This window comes from Schistocerca piceifrons, chromosome X, assembly GCF_021461385.2.
Source record: "Schistocerca piceifrons isolate TAMUIC-IGC-003096 chromosome X, iqSchPice1.1, whole genome shotgun sequence".
Classification (NCBI taxonomy): Eukaryota; Metazoa; Arthropoda; class Insecta; order Orthoptera; family Acrididae; genus Schistocerca; species Schistocerca piceifrons.
Genome location: NC_060149.1, coordinates 873,149,165 through 873,161,443, shown reverse-complemented (window position 1 = coordinate 873,161,443; position 12,279 = coordinate 873,149,165). Strand labels below are relative to the sequence as shown.

The 12,279-nt window shown below is 42.3% G+C and overlaps 1 protein-coding gene across 2 annotated transcripts in view; it reads right to left on the bottom strand.

Annotated features, from left to right (window-relative positions):
- Positions 1–12,279, bottom strand: part of LOC124721571 (polypeptide N-acetylgalactosaminyltransferase 16-like) — a 555,752-nt gene that overhangs the window by 92,401 nt on the left and 451,072 nt on the right. For both annotated transcript variants that reach the window (XM_047246612.1, XM_047246611.1), the window contains exons 4-5: positions 10,285–10,352; positions 10,129–10,194 (exon numbers count right to left, since the gene is read on the bottom strand). In XM_047246612.1, coding sequence (XP_047102568.1) covers positions 10,129–10,194; positions 10,285–10,352 — 134 coding nt within the window. The remainder of the gene's footprint in view (positions 1–10,128; positions 10,195–10,284; positions 10,353–12,279) is intronic.

Here is a 12,279-nt window from a genome sequence, read left to right as displayed (position 1 = left end):
GACTTGCAGCATATCCTTTTAAGAGTGACCTAGAAGCGGAAAATAAAAAACGAGGAGAAGAGAAAGAAAGCAAACACTAGGAGAAACTGAAAGCAGTTGAAGAGAAGAAGATTGCGAAGAGCAGGAAGCACAATCCTAGAAGATCTCATTTCGACAACACAGGAGAATGAGTGCATGTACTGCGAAGAAAAATTTTCAGATTCGAGGACAGAAGAGCAGTGGATGAAGTACCAGTTGTGCTTCCTCTAGGCCCACGAACTCTGTACGGGAGTTGAGGAACACAGTCTGACTTTTATTTGTGACCAGTGCAAATAATGTAATTCGAATCATGTTTCACAGTAAAATATATTTAGTTCTTTGTTAAAACAATTTTTATCCCTTGTTTTTGATTTTAAAACTAAAACTGATTGTTTAAACTACTTAATTTTTTTACACAGGTGATTAAACTATTCTATATTATACTTGGGTAGTTGTGGATTATAATCACTCATTTCTATGCATTTCCTTCTGCTGCTACTCAGGTTAAAAAATAGGAATATCTTAGCCTGGCCACTATATCCGACTCCCCCAGCCTCATGATGTCTGTAGTAGATCAGCGGCTGTATACATGGATGCTGTAGGTTGACTTCGAGAAACCTCGTCAGTCCAAAAAGTCTAGAGTCTGGATTAAGAAAAAATCGAGAAACATTAAGATTGTAGTTTTAATGCTTCAGGTGTTCTACATAGTCTCCGCCCTGCCACACTTCCAGACTTGAGTACTACTGAACTCGCATGGGTGCGACATACCGGCAGATCATCAACATTTAGAAACACACTGCCGACGCACAACACTTCTAGAGATGTTATACGGTAGTACGAAGAAACAAAGGCCATATTTTGTGGTTTACAAATAGTTTAGAAAATGAAAACCGTGAAAATTATGTGTATTTATAGTACAGCGTTTATATTATTTTGTCAATTCCTGTACTTCGCGAAAGATTCGACATATAATTTATCTGTATAATTTAATGCTGCATGCCCGAAGATAGTTGCTAATCGTCTGCAGAACCTTCAGTGTCACTTCAATAGTTTTCGCAACTTCTACAAACACTATGAATAAGTCGGTTATCTTTTGCTTTCGCTGATCTCTGTCATAACGCACCCTGGTATTGCCAGTCTATAAGCCTTTTTTCAAACTGATAGCGCTGAAAGCAACATACCTCTACCATGCTAAAGTGTAACTGCGTTCACAAAATGACACACAGTGATAAATATTTGGAGTCAATGTGTACAAAGTGGCACAGTTAACACCAGCCTTCGCTGTTTGATGATTTATGTTCAAACACCTAGCAATAATGTTCGTCGAAGTTTCATGATGATAATAGCATTCACTTGGTTCTCGAAATTCTGCACAGCATGCCTATTAACCGAAAGTATAAACTGCTATTCTGCAACTCATATTACAGTCTGTGCTGACAGCGATATTCTCATCAAGCCTTTACAACAAACTACAGAGACCTGGGCTTTCATTTCAGACACTTCTAGATAAAAAATAATCACACGAAAAGACGCAGATCGAATACTGTATAATTACATGTCCTTAATGACGTATCTTCACTCGACTACAGTAAAATTTAATGGAGTACTAGAAGTTGTTTTGGAAATAAATAATTTTTGTTACTCTTGTGGAAACTTAATATATGCTGTGAGGCCTTAGTTTCTCCCGCGTATACTTTGTTCAAAAAACTTACGGGGATGCAGCCAGGTGACGTTGTCGACAACCGCCGATATTTCGAGAGCTGCACAGTGCACACCCTTCCATTTTCAAGGCAAAACTGCAGCAGGTAAGTGCTGTGCAAGGAAATTTAATACCTTAGTTTTCACACACACACACACACACACACACACACACACACTTTAAACACTAGAGCCATCACTGACTAAAGATGACCGACGTCAGAAGTTATCGATAGCGAAATTAATAATCAACGGGTGAGGCAGCATAACTTCTGCCCCTGTGTTTTTTGACAAGTCAGAGAGCAGGACTCCACGCAGAATTTAAACAAAAACCACCATCTCTATTTATAAAGTTACTTGCTAATTTAGTTTCAACAGCTTCCTTAATAACACTGTCCCAAAGCCTGCCAGACTCTCCGTGTTTTTATGTGATGGGAAGCCCGTTGTCACCTATTACTGCCAATTTGTACATGGAAGATTTCGAAGAATGTGCCTTGGAGTCGGAGACTTTGAAACCTGCGTGTTTTTTCAGAAGTGTAGACGATACTTCTGTTGATTGGCCTCATGGCAGTGAGAATTTAAACGACTTTTTAGAACACCCGAAGTCAACCCAAATGAATGTTCGTTTGACGATGGAGGTGATAAATGATGGCTGTCTTCCCTTCCTTGATGTGTTGGTTAGGTGGATAGTACGTTGGGACATGCTGTTTATAGGAAGCCTATTCACACTGACTTGTATCTGCAAGCTGACAGTTGTCAACGTGAGGGATAACTTGGTCCACAAGCCCCATGTCATATCGGCCCCTAAGAGTTTGTCAGCCGAGGTAGTCGCCTTTCATCAGAATGGCTACCGTGAAAGACAGATTAGACGTATGTACCGGGTGAGTCATGATAATACCGAGGTGGCACCAAAGTCTACGGCCTTTTTGCCTTATGCAGGGAGCATCCCGAAAAGGACTGGTCGTATTTTGCGGAAATATGATGTGAAGTGTGTTTTTCGACCACCATCTAAGGTCAGGGTCCTTTTAAGTTCCGTAAAGGATGATTTTGATTTGCGTAAGGCGGGGGTCTACCGTATTCCTTACAGTTATAACATGTCATATATAGTTAAGACTATCAGGACTGTGGAGGACCAGTGTACCGAGCATAAGCGGCACACACGCTTGTAACAGTCGAGCAAATCTGTCATTGCAGAACATTGTCTAGGCACCCGTCATCCTATACAAAACGGAGACTAGCATGCACTTCCAGCTATTGGGATAGTGTTATTAAGGAAGCAGTTGAAATTAAATAAGCAAGTAATCTTTTAGAGATTGTGGGTTTTGTTTACATTCTGTATGGAATCCTGCTCTTTCACTTATAATAATAAAAAAAAAGGACAGAGGTCATGCTACCTCATCCACTGATTATTGATGTTACTATCGATAACTTCTGACGTCGGTCATCTTCGGTGTGTCACGGCGCTAGTGTTTACAGTGTGTGTGTGTGTGTGTGTGTGTGTGTGTGTGTGTGTGTGTGTGAGGTATTAAATTCCCTTGCGCAGCTCTTACTTGCTGCAGTTTTGACTTGAAAATGGCAGGGTGTGCTCCTTTTGAAATATCGGCGGTTGTCGACGACGTCACGCGCTGCATTCTCGAAACATTTTTGAACTTAATATATGCTATATACATTATGGAAACACCTTCGCATGTCATAGAATTCACACGAAGCTATCCACGATTCACAATAATGGTAAATAAATGGTAAATACTTCACTGAAAAAGTCATTTTATTTGCAGATATTTCTTTATATTGGCCACTTAACACATGATGTGGACCTTGGTGTTGTCCCTTCCCAATAAAGTTAACGGCAAATTATATCATCAACGTATCTGTGGCACTCCTACCGACAGAGAGGCTCCTTTTTTTCATTTGTTAACACTTGAAAATGCTACGTCCTCCCTACCGGGAAGTCTTCAGTGCAGTAGCAAATATCATTTGACACTTAAACGCTTTTCTAAAGTCAGCAATTACTGCATTCACCTCATTGTCTCGATCCATGGCTTTCAGGATGACATCTGAGGAAAGCGTAAGTTGGGTTTTGCATGACCGATGTTTTCGAAACCCATCCTGGTTGGCACGGAGTAGATCATTCCGTTCGACATGTGTCATTACGCTTGATCTCAGAAGATGTGATTCGACAACTCGTCAATGATAATGGCCAATAGTTTAGTGGACCAGTTCTCTTATCCTTCATGAAGCCTATCGTGACTTGGGCATTCTTTCAACCACACGGCAGATCTTTTTGTTCGAGAGATTGCAATATATTATGGTTAAGAGAGGGGCTAACCTAGCTGCAGTTTCTGTAAAACATCTGACAGGGATTCCATCGATCCTTGGGGGCCTAGTTCAATTTTAGTTTTTCAGTTGTTTCTCAACGACACCGGTACTACTCCTGGATCCTCCCTTGTAAATGAACGTTTCAAAGCGGAATTCAGCACTTCTGCTGTTGCTTTGTTACCCCTGGTTTCAGTTACTATGCCTGGAAACTAACTTGCCATCACCAAAAGCCTTAGCATATGACTAGAAATTCTTTGGCTCCTGTGGCACGAATTTCGATAATATTCTGCTACGATAGTCGTCGACGGTTTCAATCGTCGTCTTTTTGACAGCCAAAGGAATTTCATTTAGCATATCTATATTTGTAACCATGCGCTTTGTTTTACACCTACTGCACAGAAATCGCTGTTTCTCAACACATATTATATGACGTGGGGTGTCTCTCACAGCGAGCTGCTCTATTAGCTACATATATATCCACTTGGTACGCTGTTCTTCTAAGCTTGAGCCACAGTTACCTTAGATGCTACTACCCAGAGAGCCGAGCGGGATTAGCCGAGCGGTCTTAGGCGCTTCAGTCATGAACTGTGCGGCTGGTCCCGGCGGAGGATCGAATCCTCCCTCGGGCATGGGTGTGTATGTTTGTCCTTAGGATAATTTAGGTTAAGTAGTGTGTAAGCTTAGGGACTGATGACCTTAGCAGTTAAGTTCCATAAGACTTCACACACATTTGAACATCTGAACTACCCAGAGCCAAACGTTTCGTGTTCCTGCTTGGGACATATCACTGCATGTTTATCTAGTTTAATGATTACGTAAATTTTCCACCTCGTTTTAGTTGTCCTTTGTACTTCGTTAATCATTGTTGCTATAATTGCCTCACTGTGACTGGTTCCAATTTCAAGAAGGACATCCTCAACAAGGTCGGGTCTATTAGTTGCCATGAGATCTATTTTATTTCTGTCATGAGTGGGCTTCCGAAATATCTATTCTAAGTAGTTTTCAGAGAATGCATTTAGTACTGATTCGCAGGATGTCTCGTCAAGCTAACCACTTATACCGGGCGATCAAAAAGTCAGTATAAATTTGAAAACTGAATAAATCACGGAATAATGTAGATAGAGAGGTACAAATTGACACACATGCTTTGAATGACATGGGGTTTTATTAGAACCAAAAAAGACAAACGTTCAAACATTGTCCGACAGATGGCGCTTCATCTGATCAGAATAGCAATAATTAGCATAACAAAGTAAGAGAAAGCAAAGATGATGTTCTTTACAGGAAAAGCTCAATATGTCCACCATCATTCCTCAACAATAGCTGTAGTCGAGGAATAATGTTGTGAACAGCGCTGTACAGCACGTCCAGAGTGATGGTGAGGCATTGGCGTCGGATGTTGTCTTCCAGCATCCCTAGAGATGTCGGTCGATCACGATACACTTGCGACTTCAGGTAACCCCAAAGCCAATAATCGTACGGACTGAGGTCTGGGAACCTGGGAGGCCAAGCATGACGAAAGTGGCGGCTGAGCACACGATCACCACCAAACGATGCGCGCAAGAGATCATTCACGGGTCTAGCAATAATTTGTTGTTTTTTTTTTGGGGTTCTAATAAAACCCCATGTCATTCCAAGCATGTGTGTCAATTTTTGCCTCTCTATCTACATTATTCGGTGGTTTGTTAAGTTTTCAAATTTATACTGACTTTTTCATCACCCGGTAAATTATAATTATATCAATCAATGTTGGATTATTAGTCTCATCCAATGATGACTGCATGATTGGGAAACATATATATAGACGGGGTGCAGTTTTCTCTAAAGTTTTCGGATTCATTTGCCGGTGAGACTTATGCTCAATAGAAGGATCTAATTGTAGGTTTATGCCCGTCCTCGATAATGAGTCTTGCTTATACGATCTCGCAAGCACCATCAATTTCTGAGACATACTTGGCCTTGTTCTTTCTGCTAGAGGTGCTACTCCTTGCAGGCTAGAAGAGCGTATCTGTACAGCGCAGGAGACAAACCGGCGCGTGTTGGATACCTCACCCGAAGTGTTGCGAGGACTAAGCCACTCACTCTGTAAAGGGCTAACTGTTTTGTGTAGCGAGCCAACTCAAAATGAATCTTAATTTCAAGGAAGGCTTTGTACTGACGAAACAGTCATTCGCCTCGCATGGCTAACAGTCATTCACAGCAGAATTAAAATCCTGGTCTGCCCATCCAGGTTTAGGATTTTGCGGTTCCTCTAAATCACTTAGGAAACAAGTCATGATGCTAACTTTGAAAAGGACATGGCCGATTTACGATTGTATCCTTATCCTTGTCTCTACAGCTACATCTACATGGTTACTCTGCAATTCACACTTTAGTGCCTGGCAGAGGGTTCATCGAACCATTTTCATGCTACTTCTCTACCATTCCACTTTCGAATGGCGCGTGAAAAAGGGAACACCTAAATCTTTCCGTTCGAGCTCTGATTTCTCTTATTTTATTATGATGATCATTTCTCCCTACGTAGGTGGGTGTCAACAAAATATTTTCGCATTCAGAAGAGAAAGTTGATGATTGAAATTTCGTAAATAAATACCGCCGCAAAGAAAACCGCCTTTGTTTCAGTGACTGCCACCCCACCTCGCGTATCGTATCAGTGACTCTCATCCCCCTAGTGCGATAACACGAAGCGGGCTGCCCTTCTTTCCACTTTTTCGATGTCCTCCGTCAATACTACCTGGTAAGGATCCCACACCGCGCAGCAATATTCCAGCAGAGGAAGGACAAGTGTAATGTAGGCTGTCTCTTTAATGGGTTTGTCGCATCTTCTAAGTGTTCTGTCAACAAAGCGCAGTCTTTGTTTCGCCTTCCGCACAATATTATCTATGTGGTCTTTCCTATTTAAGTTACTCGTAATTGCAATTCCTAGGTATTTGGTCGAATTGACAGCCCTTAGATTTGTGCGATTCATCGTATACCCAAAATTTATCGGATTTCTTTTAGTACCCATGTGGATAACCTCGCACTTTTCTTTGTTTAGTGCCAATTGCCACTTTTCGCACCATACAGAAATTCTCTCTAGATCATTTTGTAATTGGAATGGATCATCTCATTATTTTACTAGACGGTAAATTACAGCATCATCTGCAAACAATCTAAGGGGGCTGCTCAGATTATCACCTAGATCATTTATGTAAATCAGGAACAGCAGAGGGCCTATGACACTACCTTGCGGAACGCCAGATATCACTTCTGTTCTACTCGATGATTTACCGTCTATCACTACGAACTGTGACCTCACAGAGAGGAAATCACGAATCCAGTCACACAACTGAGACGATACTCCATATGCATGTATTTGATCAATAGTCGCTTGTGAGGAACGGTATCAAAAGCCTTCTGGAAATCTAGGAATACGGAATCGATCTGAGATCCCTTGTCGACAGCACTCATTACCTCATGGGAATAAAGAGTGGTATGTTGGACAAGAACGATATTTTCTAAATCCGTGTTGGTTATGTATCAATAAGTCATTTTCTTCAAGGTGATTCATAATGTTCGAGTACAGCATATGCTCCAAAATCCTGCTGCAAATTGATGTCAGTGATATGAGTCTGTAACTCAATGGGTTACTCCTATTTCCTTTCTTGAATATTGGTGTGACATGTGCTACTTTCCAGTCTTTAGGAACAGACCTATCGTCAAGTGAGCGGTTGTGTATGATTGCTAAGAAAGGCACTATTGTATCAGCATACTCTGAAAGGAACCTGATTGGTATACGTTCTGGGCCGGACGACTTGCCTTTCTTAAGTGATTTGAGTTGTTTCGCAACACCTAAGATATCTAATTTTATGTCACTCATGCTAACAGCTGTTCTGGTTTCAAATTCAGGAAAATTTACTTCATCATCTTTCGTGAAGGAGTTACGGAAAACTGTATTTTGTAACTCCGCTTTAGTGGCACCATCATGGGTAACATATCCGTCGCTATAGCGCAGTGACGGTATTGACTGTTTTTTGTCACTGGTGTACTTTACATATGACCAGAATCTCTTTGGGTTTTCTACCATATCTTGAGACAATGTTTCATCGTGGAAACTATTAAAAGCATCTCGCAGTGACGTCCGCACTAAATTTCGAGCTTCCGTGAAAGTTAGCCAATCTTGGGGATTTTGCGTTCTTCTGAATTTGGCATGCTTTTTTCGCTGCTTCTGCAACAGTGTTCTTCTGGCCCCAACTAGGCCCTCTACACTGAGGTGACAAAAGTCATGGGATACCTCCTAATATCGTGCCGGAAACCCTCTAGCCCGGCGTAGTGCAGAAACTTGACGTAATATGGACTCAACAAACAGTTGGAAATCCCCTGCATAAATATTGAGCCATGCTGTCTCTATAACTGTCCATAACTGCGAACGTGTTGTCGGTGCTGGATCTTGTGCACGAACTATTTTCTCGATTATGTCCCATAAATGTTCGATGGGTCGCCAAATCTTTCGCTCGAACTGTCCAGAATGTTCTTCAAACCAATCGCGAACAATTGTGGCCTGGTGACATAGCACAATGTCATCTATAAAAATTCCATCGTTGTTTAGGAACACGAAGTCCGTGAATGGCTGCAAATGGTATCCAAGTAGCAGAACATAATCAGTCGGACCAGAGGACCTAGTCCATTCCATGAAACACAGCTCACTCCATTATGGAGCCACCACCAACATGCACAATGTCTTATTGACAACTCGGATCCACGGAACCGTGGGGCCTGCGCCACACTCGACCCTACCATCAGCTCTTACCAACTGAAATCGGGACTCATCTAAGTAGACCACGGTTTTGCAGTCGCCCAGGACAGGCGCTACAGGCGATGTTGTGCTGTTAGCAAAGCCACTCGGCTCTCTCGTCTGCTGTCACAACCATTAACAACACAGTGTCCCAAAGGATACGTTCATCGTTCATCCCGTATTGATTTCTGCGGATTTTTCAAGCAGGGTCTGTTAGCACTGACAACGATACGCAAACGCCACTGGTCTCGGTCGTTACGTGAATGCCGTCGGCCACTACGTTGTCCGTAGTGAGAAGCAATGCCTGAAATGTGGTATTCTCGGCACACTCTTGACACTGCAGATCTCGGAGTATTGAATTCCCTAACGATTTCCGAAAATGGAGTGTCTAGCTCCAAATACCATTCCGCGTTCAAAGTCTGTTAATTCCCGTGGTGAGGCCATAATTGTGTCGGACACCGTTTCACACGAATCATCTGAGTACAAATGACAGCTCCACTTTTTATACCTTGTGGTATATGCATATCAATACCCCATGGCTTTTGTCATCCCTGTGCATACTGTGCAAGTTAAACGCACCATACGGCGACTAGTGCACTCTGCACGTTGCGTCATTGGAAAAGAGACAAAATCACGACTCGTCTGACCATCCAGACATCTGCTGTGCAGTTTCTATGTTGTTTGGTCCACTAAAGACGTGCTACTTTTTGTTTAAGGGTGATCAATGGTCTTGTGTGAGGAACGTGACTCCAGACGTTCGTTTCACGGAATGTTCGTCCGGAGACGCGGCCACTATTCTTACGTCATATTATACAACTGCGAGAGGTAGAGACATTGGACAGTCCGTGTTGATACAACAACGCACTTCAGCACGGCGTTGTCACGGTCCCGTCAAAAGCAATCCCTCCTTTCATTCTGCTACGAGTACGCTCGACTCATTTTACTGCGCTGATTCCAGAAGACTGACTGGCACATATACAGCACTTTGCTGTCAGCGATGGAGAATTAGACGACCGTGCCAGCTGGAAACCATCTGGAGCATTCTAAAGACACAAGTGTGCTCTTTCAAGCGTAGTGGTTAATATTTTGTCTGGTCATCTTAGTTTCTAGTATGGTGGAAGAAGTGCAGGGAAAAATCTTTATTCGGTTTGCGATAGGCTTATGTAATCGTGATTTTAGAATGATAAGCTGAAAAAGTAGTGAAGCTTAAAAAAATAGTGAAATTTCTGTGTCAATGATCTTCCATCTCAGAGGCCTATGCAATTCGAAAAACGTGTTGACATTAGTGACAGTGCTGTCACACCGACACTTCTACTTACCTTCTCTGACAGTATTCCTTATGACCCGAACTTTTGGAATGGCTTCAAGAAGCGTACCGTCCTCCTCTGTAAAAAAGAATGCTGTTGTCATAACTGTCATCTCCGCAATACGCAGTTAAGACAGTCTATAGTGAGTGTGTGTGTGTGTGTGCTTACCATTGTCACTGAAGTCGTCTACAAGCAGTATTTCCTCCAGCAGCTCGGCGGGTGTGCGGTTGATTATGCTATTATGATAAAAACAAAAAGCCGTTACAATAACGATGACATAAATGTTGGAAAGAACAGTTTTTAGCAGCGTTAGGCAAAGTGTATTGTCGAGCACTACGTGTTTCCAGAATACTGCTTCAGTATTTGGGATGTTAATGAAGCAGTCCTGAAAATGGATGTCGAAGTAATTCAAAGACGAGCTACTAGGGTCGAAACACGTCAGTATAGCCCACAGGAGGGAACTTAAATAGGAATGTTAGGTATTATTAAAACAAACGCAACCAATCACTTGTACCTTTTGTTGATGTTACTTCACAACGAATAACTAGATTCGAATGGACAATCACTCGCTGCAACTTACGTCTGTAACAGGTTTGTCCAGTAGCATGTGGTAATAGCCATCCAAAGTAGTTCTATGACGTGTGCCGGAAATTCGAGAATGGTCGCCTTCAGTCTGCGCAAAACACCCTAAAAATGTAGTGAGAACAGTTTCCTCCTCATAAGAAAAAATACTGATTCAGATATACAGCACGATAAATTGAGCGGGCACGCTAATAAGCCGAAGTGTACGGCAGTCAGCACGAGCTTTACATAGTGTTCACATATGATAAAAGACCTCTTTGCTCGAGCCTGTCTTGCACCAACGTCACTCGTCCGTAATGTTACACCGAAAACGACATAAGGATAGCTGTTAGTACTAGATACAAGACAAACCTCTGCAAACGTCGCGTCTAGGCATCTGAAAATCTGCATATATGCTCAAGAAGTCACCGCACAGTACATATAGAGGATACTTTGTACCACCATTAGCTAGCTTCTGTCTTCTTCCATTTGCCTAGAGAGGAACAAGAAGAATCTCGATACACGTTCTACTCTCTGTCTTCTTAGTCTCAAGATCTCTAAACGAGGTACGCGATGGAAACAGCTTACTGTTGAGCAGTCTGCCTCGAATACTGATTCTCTAAATTTATCCAAAAGAGTTTTGCGAAGCAACTGTCGCCTTTCTTTCAAATATTCCCGCTTAAGTTCCTCCGTGCAACGTGGTAGCCCTTTGTATGGGCTGCACCGACCCGTTGCGATCCTAGCAGCCCCTCTATGAATTTGTTCGTTACGATTCTGTAGTTCTCGAGAATTGGTAACACTAGTGTTTTGTTGTTTTGTATGCTGTTTCCTTTATACACTTGTGAGCCAAAATAGACCGCTGCTCACCGCGATATAGAATACCGCCTCGAGGCGTTGCTGGTACGTGGCCCGGTAAGGGAAGCGTACAAGCGGAGCAAACATCAACCGCAATACGGACCGCAAATGGGGAAATCCACCAACGTTAGTGGCTTTCACAAAGAGCAGATTGTTATTCCCACTGTCTGGAATCGAATTCGTCGGAAACGCCGAAGCCGAACGTTTGTTGGCGTGCTCATAGTGCACATCTATGGGAATCCTGATGTCTAATTCCATTGGGAACCGTGTGCAAAAAAAAAAAAAAAAAAAAAAAAAAAAAGGCTCTGAGCACTATGGGACTTAACATCTGAGGTCATCAGTCCCCTAGAACTTAGAACTACTTAAACCTAACTAACCTAAGGACATCACACACATCCATGCCCGAGGCAGGATTCGAACCTGCGACCGTAGCAGCAGCGCGGTTCCGGACTGAAGCGCCTAGAACCACTCGGCCACAACGGCCGGCGAATCGTGTGCACCACGATCGTATTATTGCCAATATATATTGAATAAATGGTATGATGGGTTATAAATATCGAAAGTCTTTATTTTACAGATAGGTTTTGGTCACTGTGTGACCATCTTCAGGGACCATCAGACATGAGGATCTTAACAAAATATGTGGTCCTGTTTATAACCACCATCAAAAAACTTCAGAAACATAAAACATATGCAAATGTACAGATACTCATTCAATAAATTTTTTCTGTGCTTGTGACCGCAATG